We start from the raw sequence: 22,807 nt of genomic DNA, 5'->3' as shown, positions 1-22,807 counted from the left end.
GATACTAATTGTATTGCTTTTTTGTTATTTAATGTTATTCAGGGTTATATCTGGTCTATATACCAGCTTTGATAAGTGTTTGGTATAACTATAAATTTTCACTTCGTACTATGAACATCAAAATTATTTATTTTGTAAAAATATTTCCTTTCTCTTTTAGTACTGTACACGTATACCTAACAACAAAATTATTTTCATTTACCTGTGTTTAAAGTTATTGCAAATGGATAGTATTTTTGTTCGGGCATATTGTTTTTCTTTAATTGTTTAACATTTCTTACCGATATAACATGTTACTTTTATTATTCTTCCCTTAGTTTATTTATTTTGTATCAAAATTATATATTTTGTAAAAATATTTCCTTTCTCTATTGGTACCGTACACGTATACCTAACAACAAAATTATTTTCATTTACCTGTGTTTAAAGTTATTGCAAATGGATTGTATTTTTGTTCGAGCATATTGTTTTTCTTTAATTGTTTAACATTTCTTACCGATATAACATGTTACTTTTATTATTCTTCCCTTAGTTTATTTATTTTGTATTTACATTGTGTCATAGGTCAAATTTATTTGTTCAGTGTATGTTCAATGGTGTTAATATGTCCTTTGATTGAGTTAAGCTATTTCAGTTGATATTTTATAGTGTGTCTTTCTATGTTGTGATGTTACACTATTGTTTCAGAAAAAGGGTGAAGGTTTGGTACCATTAAAACGTTTAAACCCGCTGCATTTGTTTGCACCTGTCCTAAGTCAGAAATCTGATGTTCAGTAGTTGTCGTTTGTTGATGTGGTTCATAAGTGTTTCTCGTTTCTCGTTTTTTATATAGATTAGACCGTTGGTTTTCCCGTTTGAATGGTTTTACATTAGTAATTTTTTGGGGCCCTTTATAGCTTACTGTTCGGTGTGAGCCAAGGCTCCGTGTTGAAGACCGTACTGTGACCTATAATGGTTTACTTTTATAAATTTTGACTTGGATGGAGAGTTGTCTCATTGGCACTCATACCACATCTTCTTATATCTATATATGAATTTGCTGATTACATTTTACATCTATTGATATGGACTTTTGTTTATCAAAAAGGTATATTTAATTTATATTCATGATGGAACATGTTGATGTGTTATGGATATGAACCTTGCTTTGTACTAGACCAATACAGTGAACCGGATTGTTAACGTCCTAATTCACAAGGTAAAAGCTCACAGGAAGACATGTAGAACCGATCAATCGTAAATGCTGCGTGCCAGGTGGAGAAGCAGCAAATATATTTAAAGCCTTTAGATTTACCCGATTGGCAGTGGAATATACGATCCCCCCGCACCAAAGCGATCACGCTACCATGAACCACCTTGAGGATTGTCTTTTTGCATCAATGAACGTCTTAAACCAAAATTAAGTATCTAAAAGACAAAACATAGCTTTACTTCCAGTACACACATGAAGCCGTCATCCTGGGGATTACAGAAAAAATACTGAAAAAGATTTGATTAATATGGCCCTGGTATGAAATAAATTTAGAGGATAATAGTCTACCCTTTTGTTCAATTTATTTTTTTCAAATATATCATTCTCCGGCAGCCTTTAATGGACTTTCTAGAAATTAGTAAAATCAAACATAAACGCGTTCTACTGTGCTAAAAAAGAGAACAAGAAAACAAGAAGTTGGACTCATTGACGACTGTTTGAAGTCTGGCGGCAAGTATTACATAAAGCAAATCACAATTACAAAGTCTTCGGTTTGACTCAGTATTCACGTATTCACTTAGTAGGTAGATACGATTATAAATAACTAAAACAATAAAACGTGCTTCAAAGTTTACTTATATCTACTAGTATATAAGATGTATATATAAAAGGGAATTCCATATCGTCAGCATCATTCTGGATGGACCAGTTTAGTAAACACTCCCTGAAAAATATCAGTTTTACTTGTTAAAGAAATATAGGGATGTGCAAAGGTTAGTGACGAAAAATTACAAAATTTAAAGTGTTTATGATACGTTACAGTTTCTTAAACACATTTCACCAAGTATCTTTGAAACATGAATTGTTTAGTTTCGAACAAATCGCAAAAAAAACACCCCAAAACAGAGCTTTACCATTTTGTCATAACTTATTTTTGTCGTTCAATTTATTTGTTTCATCGAGCCTTGTTTTATTTCAGAGGTATAGCTATATAAATGGAAATCTGTTAATTTCGCTGCAGTATAAATCATTTAAGATTTGCCTAAGACTAAACGAATAAATCACTTAGATCGAACTTTACCTTTCTTAGGGCGTGGCCACCCCCCACCTCCAATTCTTCTACGATGTGTCCACCAATATTTATTACCACCTGGCCAATATCCTCCACCACTGCTGTATCCCATTCCACCGTATCCACCAATACCGCCGTACCCACCCATACCACCGTATCCACCCATTCCTCCGTATCCACTCATTCCGCCGTATCCACCCATTCTGCCGTATCCACTCATACCGCCGTATCCACCCATTCTGCCGTATCCACCCATTCCGCCGTATCCACCCATACCGCCGTATCCACCCATTCCTCCGTATCCACTCATTCCGCCGTATCCACCCATTCCTCCGTATCCACCCATTCCTCCGTACCCATATCTAATGCCTCCTCCATACATTATTCCGCCGTATCCATCACTACCGTATCCCCCACTACCGTAACCCATTCCTCCGTATCCACCGCCACCCATTCCTCCATATCCCATGCCACCATAACTTATTCCACCGTAACCGCCACCACTATATCCCATTCTGCCATATCCTCTTCCTTCACAAAATTAAAAATAATAATTGTTAAGAATAAAATTAATTCAGTAAACTTAAAGTCAACCATGTAATCTCACATTGTTATCAAATACTATCAGCATATACAACAATAGTTAATATGAATAAGAGCAAAAATCTTTGAAAAATATATAATTATGACCAAATATATGATGTCCTGGTTGAAAAAAAAGATGATCCGATTGAAGATCAAAATATAAAATAGAACACCATGCATGAGTTTCCCTTTCCCATCGAATTTAATACTGTTAATTAGAACCAGATTAAATCCATCGACTCGCGACTGATATTTTTAAAATTCTGTTAAAAGGGGAAAAAACTGATATCTTTATTTACAGATTAATTATTGGAGCTTGTTTATACAGTATCTGCGAGCATTCTTTGTTAAAGACACTGATTCTATGTAATGGTCGAAGACGCTATCTTTTCAAATGTCATTTCTGGTTTTATAGTTTGTTTAGTAGTTTCTGTCTCATTGATTCTTTTTATTTATTCTTTTAATTTCCCGCAGCATATATCAGGGCTTAATGCCCCATCCATATTTTTCTAATTTTGAACATTAAACAAACGGAATCGCATCTTGATCCTTCATTTTTTTTTTACAAAAAAAAAGATACACTTTTCTTTAAAAACGACTATTTCGCCTTTATATTTTGACTATCTCGTCTTTTTGAAGTGTCATGTAAGTTATGTCCTTCAACAGAATATATGTTAATTTATGTTCCTTCAACAAAATATATGTCAATTTATGTTCCAATAAAAATCCAAAGAATGACCATAATGAAAATGAATACCTTCGATTTAGACCTTTTTTTATCTTGAAATGTACTTAGGAAATGTAAAAGATTGGGATATCGCCAATTGAAAAAAAATATCAAAGTATTAAACATTTTTTCATTACAGCAGCACCAATTAGTAAGCCTGACGACGAGTAAAACACTATACGCACATATGATCTATAGGATGCATATTAAACAGAGGGGGAAGAGAATTTAAATTACAACTTGATCTATTAATAACTTTAAGCTGAAACTATTTTACATGTATAAATGTTAATTTATGTTCATCAAAAATCAAAAGAATGACGACCGCGCGAATGGAGAGCTGAGATAAGCTTGTATGAATTAATTGATGTTTGCTTTACGCCGCATCAGCGCAAACAGGCTATATCGCGTCGAGAGCCGATTCAAGTATTAGAACAAATGCTGTGACAAAGGTCTCTCAAAATACTAAAAATTAAGCAAAATTACAGATTGTTTTGATGATGATAATGCCGATGATTAATGTTGATTTAAAAATAGACTTTTTTTTTTGAAATGTGCTTGAGAAATGTAAAAGTTATTGGATACCGCCATTTGATAAGGACGTTGCGCACGATATTGGTGTCACTTTTGAAAAATGAAGAAGAGGGCGAGTTTTTCTCCTTTACGCTCTTTTTTTACAAAATAAATATCAATGTTCTGCATATCATTCGAAAGAAAATTAATCACAGAAGAATATTAAATAGTTTATTTTCGCTTTGTTTATTATATAAAGATGTACTGTGTTGATTCCGATGCCTTAAATGTCATTTTAAGGGTGTCCCACTGTTACAATTATGGTTGGTGCGGGTCTTTGAAATCAATTTGCGGTTTTAAAAGTTCGCGAAATAGTATAAAATTTCGCAAGAGCTGTGAACGTCATCAAAGAAATATGACGTCATTGCCGTTTTTCAAGATGGGTGAAAGAAGATAGCCAGAAAGGTTGAAACAAATCAGAGAAAAAATGTCCCATTCAGATGGTCAACACCCGTAAAAACTTTTCAACTTTAGTTATTACTTGATAAAAGAGACGTAAGTAGCATTTAATCATATCAGAAAATTTGAACATGTCCTAAAGAAGCTTTCTGAAGTCATGAATATCTATCTACTGTCTTACTTTCAAACTATCGTCAGTTTTCCCGTGTCCAATAAAATGTCCCCACTGACAAAATAAGGCATTTACACATCTAAAGCCTGTTTATCAAATGAGATTTCACTTGATCTGCAATAAGTAACACCTTTTAACTGATAGAAATGAAAAATACATTTTATGTCCTCTGTAGAAACATAAAATGTATGTCCATAAAAGCTGCATATCGAAAATACCAATAGAAATAAAATGTCTAATGAGATGTCCCCATTACTGAAATTTGACGTCGGCGTTGTCATGAAAAGTTTTGAGTTGAACTCGGCTATTCATATACTTTATGGTTCGATGTATTTGGCATGAAATTCATTTTCTGAAATTGTCTGAAAAATATTTAACCAAGTCCTTGGTCTGTTTGTATGCATGGGGATCTGTAATGTGCTTATGGTATAAAAAGACGATATGATTAGCTCCCAATACTGGACAAAAGTCGGGTTCCGGGCCCATGCAAGTTAAACAAGCTTATATTTTAGTTTCCATGTCTCACTTTCACAAATAGAAAAGTTAAAAAGACTCCGATCAAAATGTACTTTATTTCTATTGTAAGGCCCCTTGTCGATTAAGATTATGATCGATTCGAAATTAAGGTATCTGTATACACACTCCTTTCCCACCAGCGTTTTTCTTATCATGATTCATATTTTTTAAGAAATTATAGATCATATTGTTACAGGCAAATTGGAGAGCCGGTATTTCATTTGTAATTTGATTCCAATTAATTACTAATTTCCGTGTAATGGTACAACTATATAAATATCCATGTACTATTACTGTCAGTAGAACAACTAATATCATAATGCATACAAGTAAACTCGTATAAATGGATATGTATACAGGTTAAAAGATAACCAAATTAATAATATTTATCTGCATGCGTAACAGGATAACATTCACTTCAAATATGAATAAAAGGAATCATGGAGAAAACATCAATGAGACAGAAACCCAAAAACAAAAATCACCACAAGATATCGAAAATAGACATATACAAGTCTTCAAGTACAGTTTACTCTGCTAAGGCTGATACTTTCTAGTAAATGCACCATACATCTATTCTTTTACAATATTCTTCTGAATTGTCGGATATCATTATGTGGGAATTTTTATGCTTTGTGTATGCAACATTGCATTAAAAAATATTGTTTCAGAAAATTTACAAACTTACAATACTATAAGTATACTACATGTACAGTGATGTAGGTGTAATTGACATTTCATTTTTTCCCTTTTGAACAGTCAAACACAAAATGTCTGCTAAAAAGAAACTGGAATTTAACAGAAAACAGAAACTCTTAAAACGTCGACAACAAAAACTGGCCTCATACTACAAAAACAGAAGTAAAAAAAATGCTGAGTATATGTACACAAATACAAAAGAAGCAACAAAAAAGAGAGCATACAGGGCAAAAAAGGCCGAAAAAAAGGAAAAGGAAAATACAAGAAAGAGAAATTACAGACAAGCTATGAAAAGCAAACACATAACTCAAAATACATTAGACGACAGGGATATTTTTAAAAATGTGTTTAATAACAGGACTACTAAACACAGAGCCATTAAGAGATTGAAGAACGCACTACCAAGAACACCGAAAAGAAGATCGGCTACTCTCGCTGCTTACCTTCAGCATACAAAATCTCCAGCAGTTGAGATTCTAAGACAGGCGGAAGTCGTATCTTCACCAGAAGACCAGATGGATATGGCAATAGAAAAGGCTGCTCTAGAAGATATAAAGACGGCCATTGATAGTTGCAAAACAAAGAGATCAAAAGACTCCGTTACATCAATGAACGTTCTTGTAGCATCCATTAGTGGTGAAAAGGTTACAGAGACCAGGTGTCGCAAAAATTTAGCAAAAAAATTAGGACTACCAGTAAGACGATTGAGTAGGGGAAACCGAATCAGGACAACTATTTTAAAATCAGAAAAATCATGCTGGGCTTATGTATGCAGAAAGACCCGCAAAGACGCATTATCTGAGGAAACAAAACGACTGGCATATAATTTTTGGATGAAACCCGGCATATCCCGTCCTACAGGTAACAAGGCAGATGTAAAACGAGAAAGGATTGGGCCCAAAACATACTCTAGTCACCAAGTATATCTACTTGAAAAAACACAAACCGAGGTATACATTGATTTTACTGCTGAATATCCATGCATAAAATTGTCCCAGCGTTCTTTTGAAAATTGTAAACCGTATTTCATTCGTCAAGTGCGTCCGAAAGATAGACAAACCTGTTGCTGCAGGTACCACGTAGAAACCAAAAGCGCATTTAAAAGTTGTATGAATTTTCGGAAAAAGTTATTGAACGAGAATGATGCATATGATGAAAATAATGTTCATGTTTATGATTACATAAGCGACATTGTGGATGTCACATTATGTAACAAAGAAGATAATGTCCACAAAATATCTTGCCTTAAAAGAGATTGTGGAGAATGTGGTATTAACAAACTAGAACTACTGCCAGAGGAAACTGACGATTTAGATACTGCACAGATAGTAAAATGGGAGAGATTTGAAAAGGTAGACATTAAAGTTAAAGGCAACAAAACAATTAAAAAGTTGGTCCTTGTGAAGAAAGAAACCAAAGCTGTAGAACTATTTTCACATTTTTTAGAACTTTTAAAATCATTTCCACTACATCAGCATAGAGCAACGTGGCAAAACAAACAATACCAAACACTTCTAACTGAACTTCCACAAAATCATTGCGTCTGTGTACATGACTTTTCAGAAAATTACCGCTGTACGGATTTAAAAGAACTTCAAAGTTCATATTTTCAAAAGACGGAAGTGTCTATTCATGTAACAATAATACATCGCCACGCTTTACTTGAATATGACGGTGTTGAGAGTACCTCCGAGTTTCCTGAAATAATTACCGAACATTTTTTTGTGATAAGTAGTGACCAGCAGCATGATCAACATTTTGTTCATGAAGTTCGAAAGAATATTACAGAGTACTTAAAATCCATCTCTTACCCGGTCCATACAATGCACGAGTTTACGGATGGATGTGCTGCACAATACAAAAGTCGCCACTGCTTTGGTGATATAAGCCGGACCTGTAAGGATTTTGGATACAGCAATTTCACCCGAAATTATTTTGAAACCGCACATGCAAAAGGTAATATTTTTTTGGGGGAAATTATTAACATTTTAATATTTTTATTTTTTCAAAGAACGCTTCATGCTTTGATAATAGGCTATTTGCATTGTTTGCATTTTCATCTAACGTTAATAAGCTCAGTCAACAGAACTATATTTTTGGCTTGGCAATGGTCGTTATTTTAGCGGGTGATATAAAATAGCAATAGAATCTTCCGTGAGATACGTGGTCGTACATAATAGAAAAGTAACAACACTGATAAGACACATCATTATTCAAAGTTTAAAAATAAATAAACGGAAGAACAAAAAATAAATCTTGATGATCGAAAATCAGGAGAATATACTACTAGAATCAACAATTAAAGCTAGAAAGTTATTTTTTGTATAATTATAAAAAAAAAACACCAATTGATACATAATTTAATACAAAGAAGACATGTGGATCATACAAATATATATAAGGTAGATAACCACACTCAAACATACATCACATTCGACTTCGTCTCGGGTGACATACTTCTTTTCGTGTTGTAACAGAAAATTGTATGCATGTTTATACGAGTCAAAATCGCATTTCTTTTACATCTTAAAACATTGACAGTCTTTGTAAATAGCAACTGAAGATAAAAAAATGTCCAGGTATTATAATAAAGTAATTTTCCTCATATTTTCAGGCCCCCAGGATGCCGCCGGTGGACTTCTAAAGCGACAGGCAGATATAGCAGTCTTACGCGGACGAGCGACAATACAAAATGCATCCGATTTATATAATTTTGCCGTTATGAATATGACACAAACCAAATCCGTTTGTAAAAGAAGACTATTTAGATTTGTGGAAACAATCCCGAGGGATACAAACCTATCTTACAAACCTGTAACAAACATAAGATTAGTACACCAAGTTATTGTTAGGGATAACCGTGATGAAATTTTAATCAGGGAACTATCATGTTTTTCTTGTGACAAATGTGCCAGTCATTTCTATGAAGAATGTGAAAACATTTCAAACACGGGGAGTTTTACGAAAGTAAAAATGATTAATGAAACCCCGAGAGTAGTTGATAACAATGAAGTCACAAACCCCGAAATTGAGAGGGAAGAATTATCTGACCTTGTCTCTTCAGGACAAGTCATTGCCGTTTACACAGATGACCCGGACAATGATTTCTACCTAATAAAAGTTATGGATTGTCCTCACGTTCTTGGTGTCGACACAACAGATTCGTGGGGCTCCATATTGCCAGCTGGGACAAGTGTTATCAGTGGATTGTATTATGATAATAATGCATCACCACTATCATATAAACTTGTATCGAAAAAAAAAGCAATTGTTCCAACAGAATCGATAGTTTATATATGTTCCGAAATTGACGCCACAAGAAATATTCAATTACATGAGGACATTCATCTCAGCATTTTACAATGTATAAATGAATTAAAATAGTCACAAATATAGGTGTTATTTTTTATTTTAGTTTTTCATATCATAGTGTTAGCATTGCTCGTATTATAAATCAAAGTAACGTCGTCAACTTCATGCAATATTGACGTTTTACGTGTAACGTCAAGTGACACCAGTATTGTGCGTAACGTCACGATATAAATCAAAGTATTATTCAACAGTTCTTCATTCCGGCAGCACTGAATTATTAACCTGACGACGGGTAAAATACAATACGCACTTATGATCTATAGCGTGCATATTTACAAAACAGAGGAGGGAAAGAGAGAATATTATATGATTTTTTATTAATAACTTGAGAAGTAGGTTGTAAGTAAACAAAAAAGTTTGTTACCCCCTTTTTCCATAATCAGCAGCTGCAACAGCTATAGTGATTAAAAGAACTAGCAGCTTCATCTGTATCTGTAATCATGAAAACAAGCTTCAGTAAAGAAATACAGAACACAACGTAATAAAATAGTTTATGACCAGATGACTGATCAACGCTTTGTGTTGTAATTTTTGTGACCTGTTCCATCGGTTATATTGAACGTACTTTTATTGCTTGTAGTTGAGTTCAGAAATGTTATGAAATCGAATGCAGGTTCAACCAGTTCGATAGAAAAATTGTCGTTCGAACAGTCACCAGAAACTCGTTTAGTCTTAACGTAAATAGTTACGTTGTCTTTAAATACACTTAGCTTCAAATTGTATTTTTAAACGCTGTGTTTTTTGTATTTTTCTATTTAATTGACGAGTCAAATATAGTAAAACTAGACTAGAGGAACTATTTTTGTCACCTAAAAGTTGGTCCTAAGTTATGAGGTTTACGGCATCTCAGACATTCCTCTTTAAATATGTATATTTATATATATAACCTCATCAAAGACACCAGGCTTATAATTTAATAAGCCAGACGTGCGTTTCGTCTAAATAAGATCCATCAGTGGCTTTAAAATCAAAACAGGCCTAAAATTGTGCCAAATCTGGCAAGGATGTATGTAGGTAAATGCTTAATTGTTTAACGTTCATGCATGTTCAGGACGAGATCAAACTAACAATAAATAGATAAGTCCTGTAATAGACTTCGTTCGGGATGAAGGTCGGGGAATTTTGACTGCCAAGGGAAAATGAGGGTTTATTGGATAGAGACAGAAATTTAGCCTTGCAACAGGCCACCTATGGACTCCTCAAAGAGTTGTTGCAAGGATTCTTAACGTGCAAATTACTTGGCACTCTCTTTACACGAGGCATCGGATTTAACGTCCCCATTCTGACCGGACATGACTGTAAACACGTACATCCCGAACAGCCAAACGGACGCCCACTTTGGCGAGTGTTTATCGCCGGTCGAAGGCAGTATCGGTATGTAGATAAAAAATTCTTAAGTCTTTTGAATGACTTAACCTTCTATTAAAAGTAAATTTAAGGCAAATAACCGTAACTATGATATTCCACTGTAGCACTGACTACTGAGCTGGCAAAACCCTCGATTAATAAATATGTTTTACAATTGAAGCTTGTATACAATCAGCAGGTTTAAATTAACAGGTTTAAACCCGAAACAAGTTTCGTTGTGACAAGTTCCCCCTAAAATTATTCCAACCTTTTAGATAATAAAAAAACCTGCACAGTATGATTACCAATATCTCATTGACACTCATACCATATTAAATTTTTATATTGATAAAAAAAAGGTCCCTCCTCAAACAAAAACTTCTGAACCTTAAGCAATCTATTGCCTTATTCTTTTTTTTGCTCTCATTAAAATAATTTATAAGTATTTAAAGAAACCTTACCTCCTATCTGTAGATACCGTTCCCAGGAAAGTTGGTGTTAAACAACATTACAATGCCGTATTTATATACCTAAATAAAGGAAATATACCTTGAATTACACAATTAAATTTGACATAAAATTTGTAAACATAAGTTTTTACAAATTTTAATGGCTTATAACAATCCTAATGGTCGATACTGACAAGACAGTTCATGTTTAATAAGATTTATATTATATTTAGAGACCACAACATCTTATGAAATCATAAATATGAAATTATGAAATCATAAATATGATCGACAGTTGTTGGAAAGATTAAAAGTTGTATAATGTTTGAAACAATCGCTATTTTTTGTTTGTTTGGCGATATAACAGATCCTATTAAGTTTAGTTTTGAAAACATCACTTTTTTCTTCTTTCATTTCGTTTTACATTACAAAAGATATTTATTTTTTTGTTCGGCTCTTTAATACATGTGTTACAATATCAGATTATCTAAATATTGAAAAAAATATTCATAAAATGTATCTCTAATTTACAAACCCCTGGATAACTCAAAACATAATTAAGATTTAAATTTACTACCGCGAAAGGAAGATAAAACGAGTTTCTGATGATTATTATGTTAAAGAAATCATTAAACAAATGCATTTATATAAATTACACTGTTAACGTATAATCGGCTAACAAATATTTTCTTCTGTAATTGTTGCTCAAATACTTTGGCTGCTAATTGAATTGCGGGTTTTGTGCCGGTTTACCGTTGATTACCTCGAAAAATCAAAACAAATCATGGAGCACGTGTTGAATAAGAGAGATGATAAACCAATATTTATTTATATTTCTCCAATTCTCTGGTAATTTAAACCTTTTTGGACCCATTGTTTAAACAAATTTAATAAACATGTGGTTGCCGATGATATCAGAAGTTAAAAGGTCATAACCTACATCAGCTCACTGTATGAATCGAAATATGCTGACAAGTGTTAGAGAAATTGACAACTTTCTCTACGCGGAAATAGTTTGACCTTCAAAATTTGTTGTTCCAAGTTGTTCCTGTTACATTTGAATATACATATCATTAAATTCAATGTTTTTTTAAATTCTTTATTAAACGTGGTCTTTTATTAATGTAAACTTCCATTTGATTTAGAGATAAATAAATGAAGTTTTTCCTCATAAATTTCGTTACTTTATAAAAAAAAATTCTACGCGGAAATAGTTTGAAATTCAGAATTTGTAGTTCAAGTTGTTTACTTTTACCTATGAATACATATTTCATTAAATGCAAAAATGTTTTTGATTAAAAGTTGTCTTTTTTGTTTGTTTGATTTCATTTGATCCAGAGATGCATAAATAAAGGTTTTGATTTATATGAAGCGTGCTTTGCACAGTTACATTCGTATCTGGAAGTATACACATAACAAACATAAAAATATAAAAACATCACAACTTTCTCAATAATAACGTTATAAACGTCTTTGTATAGGATCAACACACAGGTCTTTGAATCTCGTAAAGAACATATAGGTTGCACTTTGCAAATACAACTGTTTCACAAACCACGCCTCTTTTAGGGAGATATATACTATTCATAGATATTTTGATTTGTTTACGTACTGGTTCCCATATTTGATCTCTATGTTTCACCTCATAGAGACATAACTTTGGAATGTTACCAGTATAAATGCATATGGATAGCGGCAAAATTTAATTCTGAGGAGGACCAAAAGTGAAGGCAAGGGTAGTACAGAATTTAAGTATAAGTTCAAACTTTTGGAAGTTCGGGTCATATAAATGTTGAAAATATGCCGCACAGCCCTATATTTTGACCTTTGAAAAAAATTGTAGCACATATGAACTGATATAATTTTTTACGAAACTTCATAGTAAAAGTGGCACAGTTTTAGCCGTAAAAGGAGTTCCTATGGGAAATTCCATTATCTATATTTACAGAATTGCAACTTATAACAGTTTTACAGATTATTACTGACGTCTACTTATTGTGAATATTACAGATAATTGTAACGAAGGTAGGCAACTGACGTAAACTCCATTATCAGTTGGTACATATGGCGAATGGTGGAACTAACTCTGACATGTATTCCATTTGTAAATATTTAAACACACCTTTGGACCAATAAAATTTTAGACTTAACAACATACATTATTAATCAAGTTATGTGTAGAATGGACGTATAATATATCAAATACATTTGTCCTTAATTTCATGTTTTGTCCAAAAATTTAATTTTATATGATTAAGGTGATATGGTTTACTATTAGATTCCTAGAAAAATAAAGTCATCATAGATAAGATTCCTTCATTCAGAGAAGATGCGCTCAAGACACTACCCATGTATGTAATACTTGTAAAGGACGTAAGTGTAAGCGTCAATCACGGAACAATAAGGACTAATTTTAATGATAAATTTCACAATTAAGATGACTAGATAAAATTACAAAGGGGTGCCTTTGCTTTTATTGAAATTCAAATTGATGTATTGAAATAATTTAATTCAAAATTTTCTTTTAAACTATTTAAACTATCCCAAAGGGTACCTGGGAAATATAAATAATAGTCACTACAGGTCTTCTCCCGACCGGCAGTAAAACCCTTACCAAAGCTGGGCGTCCTTTTGGCTGTGAGGGATGTACAAGTTCGCAGCCACGCCCGTTCAAATCCAATGCCTCATGTAGAGAGAGAGTGCCACATTCTCTTCACGTTAAAAACCCTTGCTAAAATTCTTTACGGGGTCCTTAGGTGGCCTGTTGCAAGGCTAAATTTCTGCCCTAATCAGAATACCCTCATTTTCCAGTGGCAGTCTAAATTTCCACGATCTACGGCCTCTATTACAAGACCTATCTTTTTTATTTATTGTTAATTTGTTCTCGTCCTGAATATGCATGAAATATTTGCCAATGGACGTTACGCAACCAACTACCAATCAATCGATTATCTTTTAAATGACAAGACAAAAATTACTATAAATATGAAAAAAGGAGATGAGTGATATATCCAATGAGACAGCATTCAATCATCCAAATCAAAAACGAAACAAAAGTCACGTAGAGTTCAACGTGCGGTTAACCGACAGATTCCATATTCAAAAAATGATATAAAAAATCAACAATAAAAAAAACCCAATAAGATATGAAACTCTGGAGGATTCTGGAATCGGATCAGGCACACAGGTTTAAGGATACCCTCTTAATCCCAACCAGTTGTGTAATAAATAAAAAATAGTACAATAAATATATGTGGCGGTAAAACTCTTTAATATTTCTTCTTTATTTTTAGGAGTGTTGACAAATGCAAATATTTAATTTCTGCACTGTCCTGAGCTTTTGTATAATTTTGTTAAAAGAGGGTCATATATTATCTACTAGTATTTCATACATCATTTTCATTATAGTTATTGATTATAAAAGGTTAAAATTTGAATGCTGAAATATTCAAAATGAAAATCCCATGCGTCCAAAGCGCTTTTCTGGATTTACCTTCATCGGGAACGCTCAAAGCCGAGTATTTCAAAGCCAAGGGTCAAAGTTACTGTGATGACTTTGTAGAAGTCCACCGCGAATACCCTAGTTAAATTCATGGAGAGGAAAGTTTTAAATTTCGGCCAAGTTCAACCCCATCTTCATAAGTCGGTCGTCAGAGATAATATCATAATAATATCCACAAATATCAGTACTGGTAGTCTGTATTTTCATTAAAGGGGCAGACTGAAACCATGCTTTCGAACTATAATAATAATACATGAAACAGTACAAGACGAAGGTTTTCATTAACTTTATTGTTTATGTTTACACAAAATTAGCTTCCATATTTTCAATTCAATTACACAAAAAGACAATTATAAGAGAAGTTCATATTTTTTATTCTTTTTACAAATAATAGGTTATTACCACGAGGAATTGAGCAAGTAGATAGTAAGCATCTTAAAACATCCAAAAGTACGTCAGACTGTCCACTTGATTATATAACGTATATCAAAAAAATTGATTGTTGCTTTTGGAAGATCGTAGTCTCATTTTTGCTCGTCTTTTGTTATGGGGCACCTTCCACAATCTCAATGAGCTTTTAGAATCCGAAAAAAACCTTATTTCTCAGCTTAAGAATGAATCCATTACAAAAGACGAAATGAAATTCTGCACAAAGACTGAACCAATCCAAGAAGACTTTACAGGAGAGCAAACGAAGATCCGTATAGAAGATTAGTTTTGAAATTTTAAACAGATAACTAAAACTAAGAATTGACTAGCTAAAAAAACAAACAAAACATTTGGGGTATTTCTTGTCCGGATTCGGCTACAATTTTATGTCTTGTTTTGGTTTGCTCGGCTCTTTAACAAACATTTGGTGTATTCCTTGTCCGGATATAGTTTATATCTTTTTTGGTTTGATGGGCTCTTAAACTATGTAAACATTTGTTGGATATTCAATTATATTGGCCTTGAGCATCACTGAAAAGACATTAATTATTGAAATGCGCATCTGGTGCATTAAAATTGTTCCGTTTATGTTATTCCAGTTAGACGGTCACCATTGAAAGAGCGTTGCAAAGATTTTCCAATGTTTGGCTTATTCAATTTTTTTAGTTACTTAGGTACAAAGCTGTATGAAATATGTGCTAGTCACGTTTTGAACAATCCTCATAATCCAAAATTGTGTTTCTTGAAAGCAAATATTTAATCTTGTTCTTGCAAAAAGCCTACTCCTTTATTTCTTCTGTCTATGTCTTCTGTACATGCGTCTTTATTATTTATTCAACGTTTTTTTTCATCGAAAATGATATAGAATTTTATATATTGTCGAAAAATGAAATCAAATTTTATACATTTACTTAGAGCTATATTAAAATGAAGTATTTATCGTTTTCTTGTGTTCGAGTAAAGGATGATATGAATTGTTCCTGTCCGTCTTTTTACAGAGGCTTCAGCAGGGAAGTTGATTGTAGAATTTAAATTAGAGGCTCTCAAGAGCCTGAATCGCTCACCTGTAACTTTTTGCTGAAAATCTTTCATCAATGACTATTTTTGCTTTTCAATATTTTTCAATGAGTGGCTTAAAAATGCCATTTAAATGTTCTTTGTATCTGTCATATTTTCTTCAAAAGCAAAAAAATGCATTTTACCCCTATGTTCCATTATAGCCATAGTGGCTATGTTTCTTGACGTGCAAAGAAATAAAATACAAAATTTATACTAGATACTCTAAAACTCATTCAGCCCTAGTTTGACTAAAAAAAAATTCAGCAGTTTCAAAGCAGAAGATTTTTTAAAGTAAGACAAGCAAACTAGATGATCAAAGTGTGAAAAATTGTCTTTAAAGGGCAATAACTCCTTAAGAGGTCAATTGACAATTTTGGTCATATAAACTTTTTTGTAGATCTTACTTAGCTGAACATTTTTGCTGTTAACAGTTTATCTTTATCTTCAATAATATTCAAGATAATCACCAAAAACTGCAAAATTTCTTTAAAATTACCAATTAAGTGGCAGCAACCTAACAATGGGTTGTTCGGTTCGGCTGAAAATTTTAGGGCTGATAGATCTTGACCTATTCAGCATTTTTACCCGTCAGATTTGCTCTAAATGCTTTAGTTTTTGAGATATAAGCCAAAACTGCATTTGACCCCTATGTTCTATTTTTAGCCATGGCAGCCATGTTTGTTGATGGATCAAAACTCCGGATACAATTTATAAACTAGATACCTTAAGGAACATTCAGTTAAAGTTTAGAAGTATAAGGCCTAGTAGTTTCAGAGAAGAAGATTTTTAAATGTAAGCAAACATGATGAACAAATTGTGTAAAATTGTCTTTAAAGAGCAATAACTCCTTAAGGGGTCAATTGACAATTTTGGTCATATAAAACTTTTTTGTAGATCTTATTTTGCTTAAATTATTGCTGTTTACAGTTTATCCCTATCTTTAATAATATTCAAGATAATAACCCAAAACTGCAAAATTTCCTTAAAATTACCAATTTAGTGGCAGCAACCCAACAATGGGTTGTTCGGTTCGTCTGAAAATTTCATGGCTGATAGATCTTGACCTATTCAGCATTTTTACCCATTGTCAGATTTGCTCTAAATGCTTTAGTTTTTGAGATATAAGCGAAAAACTGCATTTGACCCCTATGTTCTATTTTTAGCCATGGCGGCCATGTTTGTTGATGGATCAAAACTTCGGAGAAGATCCTTGAAAAGTTTACGTCGACGTACGACGACGGACGCCAAGTGATGGCATAAGCTCACATGGGGCCCTTCGGTCCCGGTGAGCTAAAAAGAGGGCAAGCCAATGGATGAGTTAGATTTCCGCCAAATCTCAAATCTGGAGAGAAATTGAAAAAATGAGAGGAGACAACCATTATTCGGAGGAAAAAGATATAGGTTTGTTTCGAGTTACTATTATATATATGAAAGAGAATAAGGGAATGCACTACACTGAATAAAAGAGATCGCTGGACAAAGAAACACGAAAATACAGTTGCAATGTAACACATAGAATCAGGAACCTCAGTCAAAACTTCTGCTTAAAGTTTTTAAGAAATTATTGATTATGCATCTATTATCTTCATATCTTGTTTTGACCCATTAATCTTTTTTATTTAACAATCTCATTTCAGTTATCTTTGTGATTTGTCTTTTTTTAAACAAGTCTCTTTTAGTTGTGTCTATTTTTCTTGAGCAGAGGACTAAAACATATGCAAATAAATATTGGTTCTTTTTATGTATTCTTTATATATTTTAGACGAAGTTAAGACAAATGCAGTCGGAAATGAACTAGCTGAAACTGATAACGGAACAATTGGATGGGACCAGTAATGAACAAGACAAAACCGGTAATGAAAAAAGTGACGAGATCATGTCACATATACAGAACAAAGAAGCTGAGACAGCTGAAACATGACGTCCGAGATGACGTCACACATAATGCTGTTGGTAAGTTTCAAATTTCAAAATCCTCTGACCCCATGACAATTGCACGATATGTTTTTAAGCCAAAAAGATACTTTTATACATTCCAGGTGAAAACATTGATCCAGTCACTTGAATCCAACGGAAAAGAGCTTTGATATTCAATTATTACAAGTCACACTATACACGGTTCCAATGCAGGGATCTAAGTTCGGGTCCAAGGTATAACCTTTGATAGCAGTAGCTATCCGAGTCAACACTTATAGTGCCTTTACCATGTTAAACCAAATATATTTCTCACTGACAATGATACAAGGTCACTTAATTAATGATTTCATTTTGAAAGCACAATTTAAGGTAGCTTGGGTGTTTAAATCTTCTTCTGGGTCAATGTACTTCCGAATTTCAATATAAAAACTTGGGGTCACGGACCTAGTTTTTCGTTAAAATGCACTAAAATTAACGAAATATCAGTTATTTAATGGAGGTTTTAAAGGGGAAACTTATTTTTTCCTTTATTGAGAAGTCATAAACGATATAAATGGTAAAAATTCAATGAGAAAATTGCTTTTTATAAATACATCCGATATATCAAATAAAATTAGGGGGTCACTGACCTTATTTCCTTTAAAAAAAAAAAACAAAACCAAATTATCCTATCATTTTCAATATAAGTATCTGATCTTGATTTTAAAAGGATTTTTTTCTAAAAAAATTTAAATACACTTGATGGCACTTAATTTTTTTGATAGTGTAATCTTAATATTTCAAGTTTTAGATATTATTGAATGATACTTGGTATTATGTTTTTGTAACCAAAAAAGTATTTTTGCAACATGATTATGCTTAGAAAAAGATATCAGGTTTACCTTAAAATATTTTATTTCCATGTTTTAGTAAGTTTAGAAGATCAATAATATATGAGCTGTGTCGGATAGAAATCGACATTATGCAAATGAATATGTTGATAAAATCTCTTCGAAAAGCCTGTAACTGGTTGAAAATTTAATTGTAATAAGAACCTTTATAGTCTTAGATGCATGGTTTTTTTAATAGTTGTTATTGGCTTTGAACTAGCTGTCAGTATCTGCGAGTACTCTCAGATCTGTACTTAATGTCTTTTTGTTGTGGGGATGTATAAGTTCCCGTCCTAGTCCACTCTATGTTTTTTTAGATGTATTTCTATTTGTATACATCTGATTGGTTAAGCCTTTTTCAACTGATTTTTATAGTTTGTTATGTTGTACTGTTACACCACTGTCCCGGGTTAGTTGTGACCTATAGTTGTTAATTTCTGTGTCATTTGGTCTCTTGTGGAGAGTTGTCTCACTGGCAATCATACCACATCTTCTTATTTTTATACCTACAAAATAGAACAAAGATCATCCTTTATTTCGTATTTGAATGTTCCAAATCAATCAAAGTCCAGGTATAGAGCATTTACAGAAGTTCGATTTCTATCAGCTGAATTAAAATTGCATTTTTGGTCTTGTATATAATTGTTGGCTTTTCACTTCCCATAGACGAGCAAGACGAATACATATTTACCAGACGTAAAACCGGATGAAACATCAGTGATTCGAAGCATTCACACCACACGTAAGTTTTACAATAGATCTGAATACGAGTACTTGCATACCAATATTTCTATTATTATAAGATATTGTTTTATGGTGAATCAAGAAACATGAATGGTAAGTAAGGTGAACAATTCTGTTTGTATATTTTAGCAAAATGTGTTACACAATTTAAAAAGAAGACTTGATTTTAGAATAACTATTGACGACAAAGCGACTTCAAAAACCACTACTTAGCCATTTACTACATTATTAAAAAAACAGTAAAATTCCTTAAAATAAGCAGAATAAACATACATTTGAAAAGGTACAAGTTGAAAGGGATACATTTATTCTATGTAATGATTATATCATGATATATATATTCTTGTACACTTCTTATATTTTATTTTTCCATTCAGTTCGAGCAAATAGATTATTATTATTAAGGAATATGTTTAAGATCTGCTCTCCTGAAAGTTCGTAGCAATTCCCGTTCAAACTATAAAATATTTTCCAAAAATTCCCTTTACCGTGTTTCCTGACCTTTTTAGGCAGCCTTTATGGTGTTATTTTTAGTCCATGGTTATTCAACGTTTGATCATTTCATTGTACCAAACTGACCAAAACTTTTGAGGTCCACACGGTGCACAACATTAATTTCGGTTTAATATCGTGATTTTCTGGTTAAGCGAGGCAGAAAGATTTGAATGGTGAGCGATACAGTTCCCTAGAGCCTCTAGTTTCTTAAGAGAACTTTTCACAGAAACATAAAAGTGAGGATGTAAACAACTACAGGTCACTAGGTTAACAATGAACAAAATCCCATATCGTATAGAAAGTTAAAAAAGGTCCCAAACGACGGCTGATTTATACTACAAAAATAACCAACAACCAACGACAACCCTTACCTTTGCTTGATTATGCTCCAATCACTCAAATCTTGTGTACTCTTGTTAGGAAATTAATAATATGACATATTGTACATGTCTTCTTTCAATGTTTACTGACTGACCTTTCTCGAGCTATTCATTTGTGCTGAACTGTACTAATCATTTGTGATGAACTGTACTAATCTTTTGTAGGACATTGTTGCTGGTTATGAAAATAATGCATGTTACAAAATGTAAATGATTGACACTTCTTCGTCAACAATTTTTAGATAAATTTTTACTGAAGTCTTTCAATATATTTTAATCATTTATAAATAGTCAATGGGTATGCACCATCTCCCAATAGATGGCTTTCTATTGGCAGATGGGATACTTTTTCTTGAGAAAATTCAGACTTCCTGAAAACTATGGCATCCTGTACAGACACAGGCCATCCAACAAAGTCATCAATAAAAGTCATGTCTGCATCACAAACACCCTTTGAAACGTAAAATAGGTCAATCAATATATTTCTCATCCATGGTAAATTTTTTGACACACAATTTTGCTAGAAAAATATTTGAATATCAAATGCTCATACCTGTAATTATCTTAATGTTTTTACTTTATTGCAAAGGAATGTTTAAATGCATCTAGCGTACCAATTTTACAGCACCATATGAGCATTACAAATTAAGTCTTCTCGATACGCCAGACTGAAATATTTGTTAGTGCAAAAGCTAATACAATTGTTTAAAGTAAAGAAATTAAAATTTTCCCAAAACATTTTTTGTACTAGAGAAACATTGAAAAAGTTGACATTCAATATTAATCAATCTGCCTTAAAAAGGTGTAAATCTATATTGTGTTCCAATACAGTTAAAAAACCTTAGCAAAAAAGAGAAAATCAACTGCCTGTACATCATCCTACAATTTTAGATGGATGGCTGATTATAAGCCTGAACTCTATGATTATTTAGAATAGTCTTGATATCAGGCTAAACTTATAAAATATTAATCGAACATCTTTTTTGTGTTTTCTTCATCAATAGTGTAAATTGGAATGAAGGTTTCATAGTAATTTTGTATACGATTTACTTTCTGTCTCAATAGAGTAAAAAAGTGTTCATTATGTATAAAATCCTCAAATTGTATATAATAATCAAAAAGAGATGTGTCGTAAAAATCTTCTAAAAATGGATAACTATAAGAAATAGATTCAGATTCAATAGTTTATTAAAGTCTCACCACATACAACATAGTTAAAACAAGATACAATTATATAATTAAATATACAGTAAACATATTTAAAACAATTAAATATATGTATGTGCCATTCTTAAAAGAATTATGAGAGACTATTAAAATACATATCTATACTAATTCATTTTATAAAATACTACAAATAGTTAATGATATAAAATACTGTTTCTCCTTGTTAAAATGTTATTGCAGGTTTTGGCAACAATGTTACAAATATTGCTATTTTTAAACATATATATAAAATTTTCTTCATCAGACAAGTTTAAAACATATCATTATGACACACTATATCAATAAACAGAGCATGTCTTAGATCTTCATACAATGGACAATTTAAAAGTACATGTTTTTCATCCTCTAAAATATTGCAGTTCAAACAGACTCTTTCGTCTAGATTTTTCTTTTCATATCGACCAGTTTCAATTTTTAATGGTACTACACCACATCTAAATTTTGAAAAAGCACTACGATGACGCAGTGGCATTTTCTGTAGCAAATATTTTTCAGTGTTATAAGTATGTTTAAAGAGTTTATATGTTCTCAATTTAAAACCAGTACTATATGAAAAAATTCTTGTCTTTTTTATATTTATCAAACATTTTTTCTTCTAACTGAGATATACTATAACTATCAAGAAAATTTTCATTTATTTTATTATATCTTTCAAAATCAAAAGATTTTAATATCTCCATAACTTTGTAACACCAACTTTTCAATTTACAACTGCCTTTCATCACTGACCATTTAAAAACTTTATAATTAATTCTATTATTGTCCATTTTTTGTACATCTGGACCAGTGTCTAAAAATATTTGTCCACTGTTTAACACATGGTGGCTTCCAGCCCATATCACCTGACACAGCATCGTTCGGGGTATATTTACCCACACCCATGTAGAAACGCATGGCGCGATTCTGTACTGCCGTGATGCACGAGTAATCTCTCGTGCCCCAAATAGATGAGCCATAATTTATGACTGACCAAACCATCGTATCAAATAGCTTTGTGTAGATATTGTGCTGAAAACCACCATGTGCTTTACATTTAACAATAAGTAAACCTAATGCCCTACTTGCTGACCTGGCTACAGCTT

The 22,807-nt window shown here is 32.5% G+C and overlaps 2 protein-coding genes across 2 annotated transcripts; one reads left to right on the top strand and one right to left on the bottom strand.

The window, feature by feature from the left end:
- Positions 1-1,809: 1,809 nt before the first annotated feature.
- On the bottom strand, positions 1,810-2,770 carry LOC127727999 (acanthoscurrin-2-like). The gene is made up of 2 exons (XM_052235151.1): positions 2,274-2,770; positions 1,810-1,916 (listed from the first exon to the last, which is right to left on the bottom strand). The coding sequence occupies exons 1-2, from the start codon at positions 2,731-2,733 to the stop codon at positions 1,903-1,905; spliced, it is 474 nt and encodes a 157-aa protein (XP_052091111.1). The 5' UTR covers positions 2,734-2,770; the 3' UTR covers positions 1,810-1,902.
- A 2,255-nt stretch (positions 2,771-5,025) lies between these two features.
- LOC127727979 (uncharacterized) lies at positions 5,026-9,464 on the top strand. The gene is made up of 2 exons (XM_052235124.1): positions 5,026-7,891; positions 8,550-9,464. The coding sequence occupies exons 1-2, from the start codon at positions 6,007-6,009 to the stop codon at positions 9,317-9,319; spliced, it is 2,655 nt and encodes an 884-aa protein (XP_052091084.1). The 5' UTR covers positions 5,026-6,006; the 3' UTR covers positions 9,320-9,464.
- The last annotated feature ends 13,343 nt before the right edge of the window (positions 9,465-22,807 follow it).

The sequence above is a fragment of the Mytilus californianus genome, unplaced genomic scaffold, assembly GCF_021869535.1.
Source record: "Mytilus californianus isolate M0D057914Y unplaced genomic scaffold, xbMytCali1.0.p SCAF_2, whole genome shotgun sequence".
NCBI lineage: Eukaryota > Metazoa > Mollusca > Bivalvia > Mytilida > Mytilidae > Mytilus > Mytilus californianus.
The sequence above is the reverse complement of the archived record's forward strand: the minus strand, read 5'-3'. Positions and strand labels throughout refer to the sequence as shown.

Coding starts and splice junctions, on each gene's coding strand:
- LOC127727999 (XM_052235151.1), bottom strand. CDS start 2,733: ATGGGATATGGAGGAATGGGTGGCGGTGGATACGGAGGAATGGGTTAC.
- LOC127727979 (XM_052235124.1), top strand. CDS start 6,007: ATGTCTGCTAAAAAGAAACTGGAATTTAACAGAAAACAGAAACTCTTA. Junction 7,892..8,549: donor TGAAACCGCACATGCAAAAG/GTAATATTTTTT, acceptor TCATATTTTCAG/GCCCCCAGGATGCCGCCGGT.